A 21,613-nucleotide genomic window follows, 5' to 3' on the forward strand; every position below is an offset into this window, starting at 1 on the left:
TAAGAACAAAAGGTACAATCTAATATCACCAAAAAAGATTCCTTTTAACTTTTTACCCTCACAGAGCACATTTCAGGTCTGTTTGGCAACTTTGAAGACAACCGTTTACAAAATATCAAGAAAACAAAGCATATTTACTTCTAAAGGCCTAACTTTACATCTCCCCCCTCCTTTATTTTTTTTGTTTTGTTACTTCATTGTTAAAGAATAACATAAAATAACATTCTGGACAATGCTCAACACCATCTTTTACTTACTAAAACTCTGTGCAACAGCAAAATGAGGGGGAGCATTACAGACTGGCAAGAGTGGTAAGCCAACCAGCTCACTAAACACCGACATTAATTTCTTTATTACGGCTTTATTAGCTGCTATTCATACCTGACAGAATGCCAAAACTTTGCCACAAGAGTAAATAGATACATTAGGACAAAAGCCACAGGTCCAGTAAATTCTGAGACTAGGGCAACACAGAAATACTGAAAATAGCTGTTTCAATAATAGTCTAAAGCCACCTTTAAGTTACTTAACATGGTGCCATTTTCTAGAGTCTAACCTTTCCCTAGGAGGAGAGCTCTGTACTGCTTCATGCTAGTTGCGAATATACACTTTTAAGTCAAATTTTAAGCACAAAGGGAATTTATTCTAATATAAATTCCCTTTAAGCCACATAAACTGTAAGTGTCACTGCTGTACCTAGACCATAGCATAGCTAATGAGCTCAAAAACAAACCAAAACCCCACAAATCTCACTCCTCCCTCACCAGCACTTTTTCTTCCCCATCCCTCCCATTCCCAAGTTATATAATACACCACAGCATCAGACATCACTAGTTGTGTAGTGTTTCCCCCGAGCCATTCTTGGGCAGGGATATAACTATGGTAAAAAACCTACCTTACTAGCAGGCAAAAAACTACACAGGGAGGCTGAAGGTAAAGCAAATATTAGTGATAACAGTTGCAAACAGAATCCTTTTGCTTTTTGCACAGCTTTGCTAAAGATGACATGAAAAATAAATGATGGAGAATTCAGGTTTCTAGTAAGTAAACAACTGCATGTGTAAAATGAGTACATCACCAGGTATTTTAGCTTAAAAAGTGTTTCTTTGTATTAGAAATTAAAGTCCAATTTTGTGAGGAGTAAGTGTGCTCTGGTGGCACTAGGGGGCCTCAGTCACCCATTTATTCTCCAACTTCTCCAGCAATTCATAAAACCAGAACCTGGGCAAATGCCTGAAAATACTGCTTTTAGGTTCTTTGCTATTTAAGATAAATCCTCCATGGTGTTACAACGACCAGCAACACATGCATGATATGTAGTTTTCACTGCACATAATTCTCAGTGTTCTTAAACTCCTGCTACTCTGCTTGGCATAAGTGTTCCACCAAGTACCCTCATGCTGAAGCATGTACACCACCTCCCCAGGAGAGAGCGAACCCTGTATAAGAAGCTCTTCATAGTGCTGTTGCACATTATCCAGTTGTTACTTTATTTATTAGGTAAATCATGCTGTTTGTGGTTATTACCCATGAAATTTGCATTTAATTGCAAAAGGTGTGACAACAGTCATTGCTGTTACTGAGCACAACAGATATCTCTGATTTAAACCCCCAAAGGACAAGTTCAACAGCATTCACTTGCCTCACTGGAGATGCCTACCACAGCTGTCCCCTCACTTCAGTGGCTCAGCTCTCCCCCAGTTTCTACAACCAATGTTGGTGGCAAGGTCTAAGCAGATTCAGACACTTTTTCTTGATTATCTGGAAGTCTTTTTTCCAATAGGCTAGCTAGGGTCCAACATGATAGACCTAGAGAACTGGTTTAGCCACTGGGGCTCTTGAACCACAGAGGTTTCAACACTCTCCTTTAACAGGAGATGAGAGAAAAACAGAACAAAACAAATAAACCCCAGCAAAAGCACTAGAAAAAATACAGGAGAAAAGGCAGCAAAATGGAGGTGTGGCAGGTTCAAACACCAATCATGTCATACCACTGACCTAGTGACAGTTATGTGACATGATCTACCCTGTTTATCTCAGCAGCTGATGATCATGGCTGTGATTTTAAACCATTGTGGAGCAAATCAATCCACTGCTCAAGGCAGATATGGCAGGAGGCAGTAAGTAAAAGCATGACTGTGATATTCAACAACTGGCAGATCTGAAGGGGCACTAGCTGTCTCCAGTTTCCTAACTCTCCTAACAAGACTTGGTTTAAGGTTCTTCTCTCCACCAGTGGGAGAAACAGAAAAGAAACATGACTTTCTCTGTAAAAGGAACATTTCACAGATATAAAAAAGAACATAATCTCTCTACAACTATCAGCACATTTTCAAGGAACAGGCTTCATTTTAATCCTTGGTCTGGTTACCAAAAAATTTACAATTGTAGCCTACTCAGCTAGGTTTTTGAAAAGGAGTTCTCTTCAAGTGTAAGGATTACACCGATAGAAAACCAAACTGCTTGGATTTAATCATTGTCTGCTTTTTTCCTGGTTTGCAGAAGAAGAAATGTAACCGTGGAAAGGGGATATATTGTGTGCCTTCATTCTAGAAATGAAGAACTAAAAGAATATAAGGATTAAAACCTATACCAGGTTTAGGTCTGTAACTTGACTGTATAGAGCCACAGTAAAGGAAACACAAAGGATAACTGAATTCCTCCTCCAGAAAATTCATCTGTAAGTAGGAGGGGAAAAAACCTCTGTACAAATTGATACGAGCAAGTTCAGCCAACATTACAAACCCAGCATGGTGAAGAAAGGCATGTGCATGGCATTTGTGTGTGGAGAGAGAAGGGAAGATGACTTAGAAACCCACAAAAATGAGGATTGTTTTATTACCTCCAGAATTTGTCAGACCAAAAGCTATACCAGACAAATGACTAATTTCCACACTGTAATAGTACGCAGGTGCTGCACTGTGCCTTCACAAAAAACATTAACTTTTCCACTTAGCGGTCAGCCTGATCTCCTGCCTGCCGAATTCTTGCTGTTAAGGACACAAAGCTGTACTCCGGAAGTTTATTTGAAGAAAAATGAATCTAACCTGTCAGGAAACAGATGTTTTAGCAGAGTTTCAAACTCATGTGGTGCTGCAAACCCACTGATGAACTAATATGACTGCTTAGGATACTTTTGTCACTTTTTCAATTGAGGCAGAGGAAAAATGAAGAATCATCTTAATGCGCCCAGTACAAACTTCCATCTGACTAAGAACACATTCTGGGCCAAGTTAAAAGGGAAAAGTTGTACTGGAAGAAATTGCCATACCAAGAGTCCTACCTTTCTTCAAAAGGATCTGATATTAACAAACAGGGAGAGGGAGAATGAAGGATTTATCAGGAACCAAGTAAAGGCAATAATCTTCCAAAATAATTAGCGGAATGGAGAGCTAAGAGTTAGAGTACTCTCCAGTCCTACCTTGTTCTAGAGAAAGCAGTCTCTCTTTTTGAAAACTTTGACACAAGCCAGCTGTAGCTATTACAGTGGAGTTAACTAGAACACACAGATGTACCTGGACAGTAGTACTGTGGCTGCATCCTGGTTTAACCCCCCCCACAGCTGCTCACTTATTCCTCCCATCCCCAGTGGGATGGGAAGGAAGATTGGGAAAGAAAGTAAAACCTGTAGGTTGAGATAACAACAGTTTCATAATTAAAATAAAGCACAACACAATACTACTACTACTACTACTAGTAATAATGAATAGGCAAATGACAAGGAGAAAGATCTAAAACTAAAAGGGAACACCACCACCCTGCAAACACCTCCCCCCAAAACCAACCAAACTGTCCAAAATGAAAGAAAAAAACCCAGCAGTGATACACAATAAAATTGTTCATCACCCGCCAACCGATACCCAGCCCAACCTGAGCAGTGATCTGGGCCTTCTGGGTAACTCCGCCATATTTATATACTGGGCATGAAGTGCTGTGGTATGGAACACCCCTTAACTAGTTTGGGTCAGGTGTCCTATCTCTGCTCCCTCCTGGATTCTTGTGCCCCTCCTCACTGGCAGAGCATGAGAGACTCAAAAGTCCTTGATCAGGGTAAGTGCTACTTGGCAACTAAAACACCAGTGTGTTGTCAGCACTGCTCTCAAACTAAAGCCAAAACACAGCACCGTACCACCTACTAGGAAGAAACTTAACTCTATCCCAGGACAGGCTAGAGGCAAAGTGGCAGCAGCAGCAAAAAATCTCGAGGAGAGGATAATAATTATTTCTCTGTGGTATTTTTAAATGGTTATGGCCAGCTGTAAATTACACTTGCTTTTTATGCTCTTACAACAGTCTACATGGAGTACCTAATCCATTTTGTAGAAGAAACAAACTGTGCCTCGGAAGTACTGACAGGACAATCAACACTTAATGGACTATTTTGAGTAAGAGTGTTTCACCTAGTGAAATGAACAGAAGCCCCACTGGACACTCAAGCAACACAGGACTGGCACCAGAAAGTAAGCCTCATCAACTACATAACTGCAGAGAGCCCTGTGATTTTTGTACCTACTGGAGACAAAAATGTGGATTAGTGTTAAGTCATGATTCTTCAATGCAGTGGCAACTTAAGACAAGACGAAGTTGATAACAAAAAACTGGAACTAGAACTATTTTGACCTCCCTCAGGAAGGCAGATCAAGACCAAATGGGAGAAGATTATGCTGATGATACCATGTTCCAGAGTTTCTCTTTCCTCAGACTTACAACTCATAAGTACATACACAGAAATGCATGCCTAAGGAAACCCTTTATCAAATCTGTGCATCTTGTTCTAACATTGTACTATTGTTGAAAACAAGTAAACTCTGGAGGAAGAGAATCTCAGCAGCCAGGAGTCTTAAGAAGCTTATGGCACTGATACACAGGAGCAAAAACACGGGTTCCTCTTCCAAAGATGAGTGTCAGACAGTCTGCCCTGAGGAAGCACACCAGAGCAACACAAACCAGGAATGTCATCAATCACTACCCCAGAACTTGTGAAACTAACACGCATTTGGAATTCAGGAAAGAGATTCATCACAAAAAATTGTGTCTGCTCAAAGTGGAATGGAACCAGGTTGTGAACAGATGTAATGTCTCTGAACTCATAAAAGTGACAATATATCAATACAAGCAAAACTATAAACCAAAGAAAATGACACTTGCAGTTAGTTCCATTACTGCCAACAGTGTGGACAGACTGGTTCAGGGTGGTTGTGGTCAAGTGCTTATAGCAAAGGATAAAGTTTGGGTATAATCCCAGCTCAGAAAATCACTACACTGACCTCAAGAAAGCCATCTGACCTCCTTATGCCTCAATCAACCAGCTGGAAAACTGGATAAAAAGCAGGACTGGGTTGAAAACCAGATGTGCAGATAAATTGGGTCTTCCTGGGTAAATAAATTACAAAATACCCTACACAGAACATAAAGAGTTTGATGCAGGTGGGAATGGTTTATTTAGCACTTTATTATGTGTTTGATTAAAAAATGGCACTGGGGACTGAGATTATAAACACTGCCAATTTACTTCAAAATACATACACATTATCAGAATGAAATGAACTGGAAGGGAATGCAACAAGCAGAGAATACAAGACAAAAAAGTGAATTTTTATACGCAGAGTCCTCAGGAAGTCTCTAACTCATGCACAAAGGTATTTCACACAGGATATATTCAACAAGGTCACACTGCCCACCTGAGGAAACTTAAAAAGTCCTTCCATTCCTTTTTTAAAGGTCTAAGCTGAAAGCATGATTTTAAAAGCAATACAAATGATGTTACATTTTTATGAAGGTCTCAACTTGTAATGTACAATAAAAAAGTCCATAAAAAAATGGATGAAGGCACAGATAAAGAACAACTTCATATGCAGAGCAGATTTCACACAAAGACTTTTAATAGGTGATTTTTCAGATCATTCTCACTCTGAATGATTTAAGTGTATTTGCTCCTCATAAAGCAAATATTTTGAAAACATTGCATCTTGAATTGCTTTAAGACATCCAGCATCCCTCCCATAAACTGGGGGAGAAAATGAACAAAGTCCTTTTAAAAAGTAAGCACACCTTTATAAAGCATCATCTTAATGAAACCTCTAGTGCCATCTGGTTTAATGCATGGAAGGGGATAGACACAGCCATAATCCCAGTTTTTGATCATGCCACTCATTAACTCCTAAGAAGTAATCTTTTGAATCTTAGCCTCAGCTTACTCATATGTAAAAGGTATAATAATGATACCTCTAATTGGACCAGAAAGTGCAATGAAATAAACAAAATTTCAGTCACCACATGTAAAGATTAGGTTAAGTAGTCCTCATGTAAAACAAGATAAAAGACTTTGCATTCTTATCGCTGACATTCTGAGGTAACTGACATAATATAACTGGACAGTGACAATAACAGAACAAAAGCTAATGGGATGAAAACCAAGACAGTGACCTCAAAATATACAATAAAGAACTTAGCTTCAATAGCGTTATATACAAATACCATATGTCACACTGCTCACATTTCATTAAAAGAAAAAACACATCTCACATTCTTCTCTCCTTCTCCAAAAAGAGCAAAGTGGTAAAAATAAAGGAGTAGAATTAAGATCAAATGAAGTCCGATCTCAAAAAAATCTTTATTGTGCTTTCTTTTAGACTTCATCTAAACATACACATGTATCTTTAAAAGGGCATACATTTCGTGATCAACAGTCCTGGCAAGGTCTATCACAACCTGATAGACTCAGGAAACCAATCAGATGACAGTTAAAAAGCCAATAAGGGAATTAACCTCAGCTAGGATACTATTCCTTTACAATAGAAGGCAATAAATTGGATCTTCTGTTGCTCAGGGGTGTCTTGTGTAGTTACAAACCAGGTATCAAACCCCATGCTCTAGGCAAGGACTATAATTCCTTTGTATCCGAACGGATCGGCATCTAAACTTCTTGGCATAAGGTATGTTAAGTTTCAGCTCTCCAAAGTACAGAGGCCTTGACATTTGCCTATTAAACATTTACTACACAGCAAATGGTACAAGCAGCAGTAGTATCAGAGCCTTAAACCACACAGTCATTGAAAAAGAAAAAAGTGACTTTCCAAAGATAGATGATGTATGGTCACACAGTAGGCAAGATCTACTTCCTAAACTTTCTCCATGTTAAAGATGTACCTGAAAAATAATTGCTGCTTGCACGCTGAAAAGCCAACTGGCAATGATAGATCAACGCCTGACTCAGATCCTACGCTTTTGAAGACACCTATCTGATTTTGAATTATTACTGACATAAAATGATGACTTCAACTGGACTAAATCTACAGAACACCATCCTTCCACGTTTTCATTTTTCCCCTCAAACTTGAGGGGAAACAAAATGACTTAAGAAATTATGCTTTAAAAAAGCTTACATCACATTATGTATTGTCTATTACATATCTATTACATAGTGTAATGTAAGTTTTTTGATTAAGAAAAGAAGAAGTCTAATTTTTAAATATAAATGTTGACCTAACATCAATTATGGCAACACTACATTGACCTCAAGCCTGTTTAAAGTATTCTCTCAAGAAGGCCATGATAATTTTTTACAGTCATCACAATCATTCACTATAAAGGTTTAAAAAACTATGATTTCCACTCCCCTGTTTATAGTCAATTGATATCTTTAATGATTGCTGAATCCACACCAAGAAACAAAAACAGTGTTTAATGCCCATGCATTAAATTTTAATTGAACCAGAGTTGTCAGAAACTCAGTCTGGTCAGTAACTAACCAAAACTGCCCATCCTGTGTTGTTAGCATACCCAAACAATATCCAAAAGTTACTCAAAGCTTTCAATACTACACTTAAAATAGACATTACCATGTGCTTGCTCAGCAGTGATTCTGTAAAGTCAGCAAGTCTCAGTACTATTTTGAATTACTCACTCAAAATTACTGCTTCAAAGGTTTGCTGACAGGATACTGCTAATTAATTTCATCACTGCTTTTCTGCCTCCTCCCATTAAGAAAAGAGGTAATACTGCACAGAGTTCGCTAGCATGGTCTTTGCCAGGAAAAAAGGGAAGTGGGGTGGATAGGAGGATATTACCAGAACTGCCTTTCTGTGCTACAGTTAACTTAGTGCAGCTTCTTTTTACACGCCAAGGCCAGAAGGAAAATATTTTCTTAATCAAAGGCACAGCCATGTACATATGAAAGAACAGTATCAGTGGGCCACCTTAGACTGTACGTTTGAAGAGCTGTCTTAAAACAAATGTTCATATGTTTGAGGTATGTTATTGTGAGATACTAAAATAGCCTCTTTTCACCCTGAACTCCTATACCCTGCAGGCTTAGCTCCAGAGGATTCTTCTCCTGCCACTACTGTCTTTATCTAGGCAGAACTCAAACCTTATAAACTGGAAGCTGTAGCCTTATATGCACTTCTTAAAGATAACTGTGATTTTACAATCACTAAGGATTCTCTGCTACAAAGATCAGTCTCACAGCAATATTTCTTCAGAAACAAACACCAAGACAGCAACATTTTAAACTTTTCATTTGATGGGGAGTGGGTCATAATCTGCATTTGCTCTTAGAAGCAACTCTGCAACCATGTCATTACGAAACTAAAAGTCCTGTCATACTTTCAACTGTGAGCAATGGAATTATTTTGAGATCACTACTAAGAGGAAGCTTTCCAAGAAGTTTTTGCTTAGAGTGACATTATTAATAAGACAAAAAAGTTAAGATATTTTATTTGGAAACTATACTTTTGGTTGAGTCTTTCAGAAGGGGCTTTCACTCCTATATGACATAGTTCTTGGTCTGCAGCAAATGTATACATTGAAATAAAAGTGGGGGATATCCATAGAATTACAAGTTTGCTTTAAGCATTATTTATTTAAAAAAAGTCAATCCATTTTTTTTCCTTAAGCCAATTTGTTTGCACGTCAGCTTCTCTGTGTATATAAACATGCCTATGCACACATAGTAGACTGTAACAGTGGTTTTACGGTGCTAAAAACTTTCTCCATAAAGAAAAGCAAACCCAATGTTTTATTACTTTTGTAATAGCCACACTAGCAAAACAGCTGAACTTGGCTTGTACAAATTGTTTATAGTCTTTGACAAAATTACGAGAGCAGAAGAAAAATGAGATTTCAGAAATCACTAGAAAATAAAATCAAGACAAAGTTGTCTGTTCAGGATTTGACGGAAATTTTGTACAGAAAGGAAATGACTAGCCATAACTGAAGTACAGGAAAGAAACATGTCTCCAATGCTCATCTAATTTTTCATCACCATATTAAGTCTGCAGATCTCTGAAGATCAAAGTGTCTGAACAGTTAAAATAAACTCCAAACAAATAAATAAAAACCCCAGCAACCTAATGCCTAGATTTCCTTTAGTGAGATTTAAACCTGAATGACTTCTGGAGACTACAAAATATTATTAATAGCAGACAAGAAAGAGTTCACATGTCTGCCTTTATATTTTATCATAAACTTGCACAAACTCCAGCTATGTCTGGAAGCCAAGCATAAATTAATCACAGAGCAAGCAGGTACTGCACAATCTAGTGTTTTCCTTATCACAGTATCACAGTATGTTAGAGATTGGAAGGGACCTCAAAAGATCATCCAGTCCAATCCCCCTGCCAGAGCAGGAACACCTAGATAAGGTTACACAGGAATGTGTCCAGGCGGGTTTTGAATGTCTCCAGAGAAGGAGACTCCACAACCTCCCTGGGCAGCCTGTTCCAGTGTTCTGTCACCCTCACTGAGAAGAAGTTTCTTCTCAAGTTTAAGTGGAACCTCTTGTGCTCCAGTTTGTACCCATTACCCCTTGTCCTATCATTGTTTGCCACTGAGAAGAGCCTGGCTCCATCCTCGTGACACTCCCCCTTTATATATTTATATACACTAATAAGGTCACCCCTCAGTCTCCTCCAAACTATAGAGACCCAGCTCCCTCAGCCTTTCCTCATAAGGGAGATGCTCCACTCCCTTAATCATCTTAGTTGCCCTACGCTGGACTCTCTCCAGCAGGTCCCTGTCCTTCTTGAACTGAGGGGCCCAGAACTGGACACAATATTCCAGATGCGGTCTCACCAGGGCAGAGTAGAGGGGGAGGAGAACCTCTCTGGACCTACTAACCACAATCTTTGAACCTCTCCTAGCTTGGACAGATGTGCCACTCTTCACTATGCTGGAAGCAAACAGAATAGACGAGCTCCTGGAAATACAGCTTTCATACTCAGGCACTCAAAGCAAGGGGCTCCCAACCATTAAAATATTGCCTGAATTCAAAGATCATGTATTATGGTTAAGAAATAGTTATTAGCAATGGGATTCTAAACATCATGTCTTTTGCAAAAATCCAACACTTCTTTTGCCCTTGTTTTGGGGTTTAAAAAAAAAATAAATCCAAAATCACTCAAATATACAAAAACTTAATAGAATTCTCAAAACACTCATATCATAAAAAAATAAAGAGCTTCTCTTCTTCAAAGACCTAACAGTCAAAGAACTGAGTTCCCTGTAAGAGTTTAGCTTCTCTGCACACACCAGTTGTCTTGCACACATAATTTAGTGCAAGCAGCAGCCAAGGAATAATCTTCTGCTGAGATTAAAGATGACCTTGTGATGACTGCATGAGAATCATTAGGTGGGGAAAAGGAAAAAAAGTAGACATCATTGAAATGCACTGAAATACGTTGAAAGTAGGCATTACCATTCTGTTTAAAGAAACCACACACACACAGAAAAAGCTTTTCTATGGTAGCAAAGGATCAAGAAAATAACACACGAACAAACATTTGGAATTTTAAGAACTTGCATGAGGGCTATAAATGTTATACCATCTCACTGTAGTGGCACAGAACACAAAAGTGAGCAACCTCACAGGTACTACATTGAAAACTTAAGAATACATAGAGATTACTGAGGACATACGGGGAAAAATAATTATCTTTTCCCCCAAGAAGTACACACAAACAAACACAAAGTTCAGCATCTTACCTGTAATTTTACTAATACAAAGTAAAGCCAGAACTATGTCCCACAACTTCTAGCTTCCCTTGTTTCACTCTGTACCAAAACATGGTAAGTATTCCATCCTTGAAAATTAATCATATCTGTGAGGAACTCTGAGCAACTAAGAAGAAAGGAGAAGCTTGACTCTATTTACAAGTTACTTTGCTAATCAGCAAATGGGATACATAAACCGGGATACATAAAAGCTCTTCTACAGCTTATGCAAAACTGAGCTTTATTTAAGTTAAACAAATGAGAACAGCAACCCTCAGTTTCGTGTTTGCAGCAAAGAGCTCAAGGCAACCTAAGGAGTTCAAACATTACGACCTGAGTTTGGATCAGAGCACACTTTTGAAGTATACCCTCCTACCATGCTTGCTTCAGAGAGTAGTTTCAGAGCACACAAACTGGATTCCTTCTAGATTAACTAGATGGTAGGATCCAGAACCTGCCTACTGCCCTGCCAATGGATATTTGGTCTAGAGCAGACTGAAGGGAAATACATGGACTCAGCACCCCTAAAAGTGTATAGCATGGAATCAGCACCCCTAAAAGATGTATGTGCTGTACACATCTGTTCCTACTAGATCACATTACTTTGTAATAAAGAGATAGCCTGGGAAAGGTCTCTTTCTCAGCACAGGTCATCCAAGGCTTTCTTAACCTCATCTGTGGTTAAAAATATGCTCCTGGGTGCCACAAAGACATGCTAGCACTGTGGGCAAAGAGGAGTACAGCCAGACTACATACAAGTAATCCCCACAACTGAGCTAGCTGCCAATCTAGCTCAGAAAGACAGCATTTCCTGTATGAACTCCTACTCACAGCACCAGCAGGGCACAAGCAGGGGCGAAGTCTCAGCTGCAGCTGTCCACAGCTTCTTCCACTGCAGCCAGGGAGCATACATGGTTAGCTTCTCAGGGTGAAGGTTAGCTAGGTTACGTAACCTAGGCAAGGTTAGCTCCTGCCCTACTGTAACTGAGAGCCAGGTATTGAGCAGACACTTTAAGGTCATAGGGGTGCTTTCTCCCATTGAAGGTTACAATAGACAACTGCATATTTTACTTTATTTTTAATGAAGACGTATGAAATCTATGGCATGAGAATAGTTTTGCTTAATGTTAGCCAGTCTTTCTCCTTCCCACTGCAACAGAAGTGATGGGTCCCTAACTTCATACAAGGAGGTGGATACTGTCATTCCTTCTGTGGTGCCCCAGGTGGACCAGAAAAATCTCATTAACAATCTATCAATGAAAACTTTTAAAAGAAAAGCTGAAGTGTAGTTATTAATGCAGTTAACATTACTGCAGCTGTGTGGCAGTATGAACTGAACTGACAGCTCTAGAAATCGTGACTAGCTAACAATAAATAATGCTGTCCTTGCAGCCAGACAGGATTGATTTTTTTGTTATTAATTTCTGCAGTTCTGTGAAGCACTGCCAGTTTAAAAAAAAAAAAAAGGGAAAAAAGGAGCAGGGCAGGCCTGTTGGCTACTTCACAACAGAGTAGCTGCAGAGCTAACACACTAGAAGATAATTACTTTTAAAAAAATTTAAAAAGGAAAGTAATTTCAAAGAAACAAATATAACCGCTAACTCCAGTAAGTACAGATATGAGTAGGAATGATAATGAAGCATGTTTTTTCTTTTATGAGTTATAGAGTAGCAGGAAAAGCAGCTAGAACTTTGTGTAACTGCACTAAAGCAATCTCTTTACAAATTTTTCAGCCTTTGAGAAAGACTGCAGGCAACTCTGCATGAGAGGATTAAGCATTAGCAACTAGCCACATTACTAATTAAAGCCCTGCCTCTCCTGTCCCCATTTTATAAAGGTGCAAGAGAATTTTTAAAGCTATGAACAAAATGCAACAATGCACAGCTCTTCTCCTAAAGCCCGGCATTTCCTGCAGATCAGTAAACTTTGCGATGGCGTTCTTTTAATAAACAACTTGGCTATACCACAATTAAAAAAACTCCCAAACCTCCAAATATGTAATATTAAAAGCTGTACTTAGGGACAGTTTAGCATTTAGCTCAAAAAATCTGGATTCCTGTATCAATGGTACAGATGTTACTCAAAAGTGAAACAGAATGGAAAGTTCCAAGAGAAGAACAGTCTCAAATGCAGGTGATCAAAGGGACTTTGCAACTAGGCCAATAAGCAATAGTGCTTAGGAATTTCATCACTAACAACTAATATTCCAAGAGGCATTAGAAGTGCATCACTTTGATCTATATCCCAATATGTGTCATCACAACAGGCAGGAAACACCTACCTAGAGAGGTAACAATAATAAACTTAAGTGTAGCCAAAAGAAAATGCCTGTAACTATAAATTAGAAATTGACACATAATTAATATTAAATCTCCTTGAAAGTGATATGAGAAATGTGATCACCAAAGGAGCAAGTTGAGATAGATATAGCTGCATGTAGGAGAAATCTACACACCATAAGTTGCCAGACAAAAGCACAAGAGAAGCACAGCAAACTGTAAATATGCAAGACATACTCCCAAATACCTAAGAAGAATGACTGGCAAAACATAAAACAAAACAAGCAGTACTGGGAGCACAGGAGACCACCACTAGTGGGGGCTGGAGCATGGTGATAAAAACATCGGGCTTTAGATAACAGTAGAAGAAAGACTGGTTCATACTGGTTCTTACTTCACTCACAGAGCTCTCAAGCATGATGACCTTGACTTCCAAGAACCACCAAGGGCCATTGCTACCACTGTTAACTGTACAGCATCAGTTCTGTGGTATTGTACGCTCACAGCTAATATACAGTATGTGTTAAAGACTAACAGTTTTGTGTACACAGTGATTAATAACATGCATGAGTTAACCTCTAGCAAGATGTGTGCTGTTAATGAATGAAATTAAAAGTTTTGAACCTTGACACTAGCCCGACCTGCCAGCTTTCTAACCTTCTAAACACTCCTATAACAGCACTCTCCAATTCCATGGTCTCTATCTAGTTATAAACACACATGCAAGTGCATATATTCAGTCCCAACACAAGCTGCTAGTGTCTGCACATGTATCTGTCCATCTGAAGGCCTCGTTGGTTTAGGAGCCGAGCAATTCAATTAACTTAGTGCTGTGCCCATGGTATGGTGCCCAAAACAATTGCAGGGTGGGAAAAAATGGCTATACGATGTTTCCCGTAACATTAGATTATGTGAATCTATTATTTCAAGTCTGGCACAACACTGATGTAGGGACAATATGGAACTAACACAGCTCCTAGGCAGGAAAGCAGCTAGCTTGGGTCTGGGTCTATTTGCACTATGGAGAAGAACTTGAAAGAGAGAGCATCCACATGCACAAAAGAAACGATCTCAAACCACAATGACGTTAGAAATGTTTGCAAGCATATCAGTGTATAAGCCAGCTGCCTCCTCACTAATTCGTGACAAATGCTCTCCTGAAGACATTACTCAGTAGTTCCAAATGCAACAACTTGCACTTTTAAATTATAATCCCTTTCTAGAAGCGCATACTATATAGCAAGTTTAATGAGTGTTAGCTCTTCCTTTTTTTTTCCTTCATAGAAGCAGGATGAAGTGTCAAACACTGTATGAAGTTAGAATAACCCTATACTAATCAAATCTTGCTCTCACAAGTGTACAGGCAATTTTCATTCTAAATACAACTATAATAAATCAACATTAAAATTAATAACGTGCCTCAAATCCAGTAAGATTTGCACAGTACGAATTTGACATTTGTTTTTTTCAGTCATTAGCTCATTAGTAGTAGTTTGCCAATTTATGCAGAATGGAATCTTAGAATCATAGAATAGTTAGGGTTGGAAAGGACCTTGAGATCATCTAGTTCCAACCCCCCTGCCATGGGCAGGGACACCCCACACTAAACCATGCCACCCAAGGCCTCATCCAACCTGGCCTTGAACACCGCCAAGGATGGAGCACTCACAACCTCCCTGAGCAACCCATTCCAGTGCCTCACCACCCTCTCAGTAAAGAATTTCTTCCTTATATCCAATCTAAACTTCCCCTGTTTAAGTTTGAACCCGTTACCCCTTGTCCTGTCACTACAGTTCCTGATGAAGAGTCCCTCCCCAGCATCCTTGTAGGCCCCCTTCAGATACTGGAAGGCTGCTATGAGGTCTCCACGCAGCCTTCTCTTCTCCAGGCTGAACAGCCCCAACTTTCTCAGCCTAAGGATCTTAACACTGATCCTTTCACAGTTCCTTGTAGAAATGTCTTCGCAGGATGAAGCCACCCTCCCACTGAGGATGGCATTTGATCTGTTTGAAAGAAACTCATCATCCTCTTTCACTAGATACTGAAGACTCAAAACTCTCTGCTACTTTTGTTCTCAATTAACTAAACATAACTCATATTTAGCTCAAGATCTTTAATACTGCTTTTAGCACGGAAATTTGTATGAAGTATCTACAAGAAACTACAGAAGCAGCATAGTAGAGCAAAAGGTTGAAATATTACTACACACTTTTTCCACATCTACAGATTTTATATTGTATGCAGCCATCATATCTACTTTTTAATAGTACGAAATAGACTATCATATCCTCAAAGAGTAGGATTCTTCTGTTTTCTTTTTTTCCCGGAAGAGAGTAAGCTAAGAAATAAGCATTTACCCACTGTATGTTTCATATATGAGAGACACGGGCATGTGTTCTCAGATGTCATTGTGCTGCCACCAAACCCTGCAGCTCACTACGCAAAGAATTTGGTTCCATACCTAAAAAAGGTCCCTCAGCCATCAATATCAATAATGTTCACCTCAACTACCTCTTAAAAGTTACACCCCTTTTCTATTTCAAGCAATTGTTTTGTTGCTCTGAGGGGAAAGGCAGTCACAGGAGACAATTTATGCTAAAAAGAACACTATGAGAAGACTTGCAGTCAGACTAAAGATTTATAGGAATAAAAATACTCCTATATGAAGAAAAGCATCACTGGACAATACATAAACAAGTCTGGACAAATGGCTAATCTTCCGTCATAGCTTTGGAAGTAAAGCATTGGCAAGAAACTAAAGGAAAACTCTTCAAACACTAAATGCCCAAACTAGAGACTCTCACACATGCTTAGGAAAAAAAAAAAAAAAGTTTGTTTATTAATGCTACTTCATTTTACTACATCATTTATCCTCGCTAAATGCAGCCTCATTATGACATATGGATTTCTCATGTGAAATTCCAACGCAGACTTGATTCAAAGCAGAATATGCTCAGCCCTTGAAGTTATGCTCATACACAGCTCTTCAAGTCAAATCACGTAAAACCTTCAGCCTTTTGATGACTTGCACCTGTCTTACAATATTTTTTTTAAGAATCCCTGGCTACTCAGAAATTGCTTTCCCCCCCAATCTAAAAATCTCTTCTGCAACATAGTTTTACTTCGAGTTTGCCAAAACCACACCAACAGGAAGTATGGCATAAAGAAATCTAATCCAATCACTGAGCAGACAACTGTGTAATGCAGTCAAATAAAACGTACTCATCCAAATCAGGCAGATCATGTTTTCTCCAAACTAGTAAACAGCTGCAGACACGGTCTGTTTCCTATCAAATGTTCCATGTATAACAAAACTATACCTTGTATCTCTGACGGTTCACTAGTAATTTTTCAAAACCATGACTTTCAAAGCATACGACAACTATGTTTTACTGAAGAAAGGAATAGGCTCAGACTGTTCAAGCCACAAGCTGAAGACCAGTCCAGAAACTCTATTGTAGATGCCAAAAGTCTGCTGAATGTCAGTATTTGCCAGCATTTTTATTATTACGAATACAAGTGCAGATCAACTTCTTCAAAGAAAAACACACTTCAAGCATGACAGAGAAGGAAAAGCTCTCAACTCCTACTATCACAGCACAGGAGCAGAGAAAATAACTCCTTTACCACTGTCTGGAAAAGGTATCCCAAAGGAGTAGTTGTAGATGTGTTTAAAAGATGGAGAAGATTAAAAAATAAAGGCACATCTTACATTCAGGTCTGTGGCATCAATAGTGCTAAAATAACTAGCAACTTTGAAAAGCTTATAAAATTTTGACTGGCACAAGCATGAAAACTACCCTTAGTGAGATTGTTCAAGCACAAAACTCCTTCTCATAACTTTTTGTGACTTATTTTCAATTCATTCACAAGAAAATACCCTTGCATGCACAAGGCAATACAGAAGAAGCCAGCCAGACCAAGACATGTTTCCAAATCTCTGAACAGCATCAAACTATTTTGAGCTTAAATCAGATATTTACTATTTTTTGCTTGACTACCGAAATGAATTCCTAGCCCTTTAAAGATTAAAATTTAACTGACTCCTGAACATGCTGATTTTGCACTAATGTGACTGTTATAAACTAAAATTAAGTGCATATTTTCTCTAAGCCAGAGTAACAACAAACAGAATAATAAATTGGGAATTAAACAAACAGAAAACAATGACCCAGACACTAATCTCTCACACAGACGACAATGGAGACTGGTCTAGTAAAAAATCGGACATCAGTGATTAAAGTTTTATCCTACCCTATCCTATCCTAAAACTCATCCATGGTTGCAGCCTGAGTGCCCTGTGCCACAGAACTCCAAAATTGGAGTTTCCTTGCTGTTATTGTGATGCCCTGTGGAAGCACAGTAAAGAGATTTGGAGTTAATGTCACTTTTAGAAGCATTAATTGTAGTTATGGTGTCCATATGGCATAAAACCCGAATAAAATACAGAAAACACTCAAGAACTGAATGTTCCTTCTCTGCATCTGGTTATCTATGGTAAGAATTGCAAAGAGCCCACTCATTTCATCCATTTGAGAGTCCTTGAAATTTACCTGATAAAGAGTTCTAACAGCAGCACATACTCCTTTTAAGATCCCAAATATGCATTGCTTAAAAGAGAAAATAATCTGCCCATAAATGACCAAACACTTACTTTCATTACCCTTTGAAAGTGAAATGGAACATGTTAACTTTGAAGGCAATGACACACTGTCTTTGTAATTACTGGAGACTGCTATCACAGTATTGTTAGGTAATGAATGAATTCTTGAATATTGTGAATATCGTGAATAATCATAAATCCAAGTTCTAGAAAAATTTTGGTGGTATGCTTAGTAAAATTATTTGCTGCACTGTGACAGAATAGATAAGGTAAACGGTTAGAGCTCTGATTTCCAGTCTTCAGCCCCTATGGGCAACTGATTCATTAGAATTAGAAAACTTGGTGAGACTCAGGTTAATAGAACAATAACTCCCTTGGATTTCTTTTTTCTAAATATAATTCATATATTAAGGAATGTGTGCTACGCTTGACGCATGACTTCAGGAAAGATTAACTGCAAATAACTAGCAAACAGCTGTATGGCCTGTTTTCCAGTATGTATGGAAAGACAGACAGTCCATAATGTAATGTCTTGAATTTCAGCACTAACATAATAGAAGGTTTCCTGCTGATTTTACATCAGCTCGTGGTACAGGTGCAAAGCACTTAGGTTACTGGCAAGCATAAGGAAAATTAATCTAGAAACCAGAAGAGCAGCTTCTCACATTCCACAAAAATTGCAATAGCATACACATCAACTCCGGATGTGTAACCAGCTATGCTATCATTGACCAATACAATCAGAATACATGGAAAAAGCCAAATATTTCCCTGCAAAGGTAATCGATACAGACAGATCATATAACCAGTAACTGGGAATTGGCCCATCCAAGTTATTTCTGGAAATTTATGGGTCTCACATAAGAACCAAAAATGTCTGTTTTTATTAAAAAAAAAAAAAAAAGTAGAGGAAAAACATCGATCTTGTGAGAAGCTTCATCTGAAGTGAACATAATTTATCTTTTAGCTCCTACTGCAAAAGCTGTAATTTACAGTAGATGAATCACTAATGTCTCTTAAAGCTATGAACATTTATACAGGCTATATTTTAGCCCTATGCCTTAGGTGTTACAGCTTCCTGAAGAAATCACAATTGGCTCATTAAAAAGAAAAATCAGATACCGGAACAACTTATTTTTGTAAAAACTCTCACAAGCCAAGAGGAAAAAAATAAAGCCGAGCTTTAGGCATCTACTGTCAACAAAGCCACAGCCCAAATAGCTGAGGAGACTGTCACAAACTAAGTAATTTCTTTTAGCCCATAAACTCCGAAACTGCATACCCTAGCAAACTAGCTAGAAAGGTCTCAAAAATCTTTCTGGATGACACAAAACACATCCTAGTACAGAGGGAAATAATGGATACGCATATAACCACAACTGTTATTTGAGAAATTTTGTTTATAGAACTACAAAATATTTTTTTTTCCCCTCAGAAAGGTTATCTTGCCCCTTGCAATACTAAAGCTGCAGGATTAAATTGCAACAGAAGTTGTCAAGAGTATCTACATAAGTATACTACATCAAGCAATTGAAAGCAAATTAAAACAGCTCCATGCATGCTTTTTCAAAACAGTCAAGAGGCAGCAGGCAGCCTGGGTTGCTTCTTATCTGACACCAAGATACACATGTTGAAAGAACAGTGTGAGAACTGAGTGAAAAAGGAAAGCAAAGAGCTTCTGATGCTTTAACTATTTCTGGAACTTTCCATGAACTGTAACCTGATGCAAAACCGTGTGAAGGGCTGTAATCTATACTACACATCAAAAGCGCTTTGCACCTGAATACCTCTCTACCTTAAGAAAAAAATGGAAGCTGTATTTGCCTAACATTCCTCTTCAACACATACTGTCATACAAGCTTAAGTTCACAAAAAGCTAACAAGCAGGCATGGGGCATTTCACGTTTAGATTTACCTCTGCCAGACAGCACTGTTAGCATCCTATTGAGGAGTTGCAAGGCTCAAAAGGCTACAGATCCAGTATTACTCCTTTTATACAAACCTAATTTGGGATGAGTCACATGAAATTTATCTGTATAGTTCCTGATCAGACACAGCCCACCTGAGATGCCCAATGCTAACTGGGAAGACACATAAAAACCTGATGATTATTTTACTGAGTAATCATCATCTCAATGCCTTCATGAACATCAAGAGAGATGAAATCTAATGTTTGCTATAAACTTTTCAGAAACTAGAATGAAGAGATTTTGGATTTCTCTAAATGTGCTTTGTATTTATATATTTGTGTGTTCTGGAAATAACCAGTTAGCCTATGATGTCTTGCTATTCCAAACTGAAATCATGTTTCTCTTCTGCCACTCTTTTCATTTTCTGCATTACATATTCTTTAGGACAAGATGCCACTTCTTCACTCCTAAGATACTAGCGACAGACTTAAAATTGCAGTTAACACTTTTAGCAGCAGGTCTAATGGGAATTTTGTTTCTTTGAGTCTTTAAAAATACAGCTCAACAATTCTATACATCCCAGTATGAAAGCAAATATTCTTGACATCCAGCGTTTGGACCTTGTTTTGACCAAAGCCTTGCTGAACTGACTGTATTAACTCAAATGTAAATCACTTACTAGCACCCTGGCATATGTATCTGACATCCTGTCCACTTTCTAGTTAATAAATAAATACATTTTTGCGTATGAAAAACACATACAAATTCTGTGCTTTCTAGTGAAAAGTTGTATTTCTTCATCTGGCAGGCATCCAGTCTTCAAATTAATTCCTAGGAAGATACTTATCCAGTCATAGGTCTGATTTTATTTTAAAGAAGAAAACCCAAAACAGACAGCATGAGTTACAAATGTTTCAGTTTTAAGCAAGTTCCCCATAATCCTTCTGGCTTTTAGAATCCTACGGAAATAAGTGTTCCCTCTTACAGGCATGTGTTTTGTCTGAAAAGCAATGTCTTTAGATTAAACATTAACAGAGTAAAATTTATATAAACCAGTAAAAGTTAGAAAAAGGTTTGGGATTTTGCCATAGATGACGTGAAATTATGGTGAGTGGATCTGAGTTTAACTTGATACCTTACCTGACTGGCTTTCCTTCTCGTAGCAAATCTTCCAGACTCTCTTCACAGTGCTCAGCTGCCACCACCAGTCTCTCTAATTGAAAAAAGTATAAGAGGAGTAGAATCCAAAGAAGACAATGGGAGTACAGACTTCTCAGTCTACCTATTTGGCAGATATAAAATATTTCATATGTTGCATGGAAAATTACACATAATTAAATGTTGAAGATGTACAACTTCTGGATATCACCACCATTTTCATTCATGGGATACAGAAGATTATCTTTCCTCCTTCCTCAGGCAAAGCACTGTCAATCCATCTATCCAGTAATCCTCTAACAAATGCTGAACCCCCCAGCCAATATCAATCAAATCTGACTTAAGATTTGAGGTCTCAAAGAAGATAAACATCTACATATTTGCAGGAACCTGTGAATGGATTGTTGAGAGACAGACTCAAAGTAACATCAGCTTTGAGAAAACGGACTCGGAGTGAGCACAAGAGTTAGTCCTGATGAACCAACTAGCACATTACTAGCTCTAGTATCTTCTACCCAACAAATAGTGACAGGACTAGCAGGGATCCCACATGTTCCATGGCCTGATGGGCTGGCTCTGAATACTGACATTTACAAGAAAAAATAACAATAAATTACTATGCATAGGGTTGACAAATAAAAAATTCTGTCAGTGTCAGAATGATGAAATTT

The 21,613-nt window shown here is 38.4% G+C and overlaps 1 protein-coding gene across 1 annotated transcript in view; it reads right to left on the bottom strand.

The window, feature by feature from the left end:
• Nucleotides 1-21,613, bottom strand: part of TBCK (TBC1 domain containing kinase) — a 104,739-nt gene that overhangs the window by 76,597 nt on the left and 6,529 nt on the right. Inside the window, 1 exon segment of the mRNA XM_080633828.1 lies at nt 20,925-20,997. Coding sequence (XP_080489954.1) covers nt 20,925-20,997 — 73 coding nt within the window.

This window comes from Psittacula echo, assembly GCF_963264785.1.
Source record: "Psittacula echo genome assembly, chromosome: 1".
Taxonomy (NCBI): Eukaryota; Metazoa; Chordata; class Aves; order Psittaciformes; family Psittacidae; genus Psittacula; species Psittacula echo.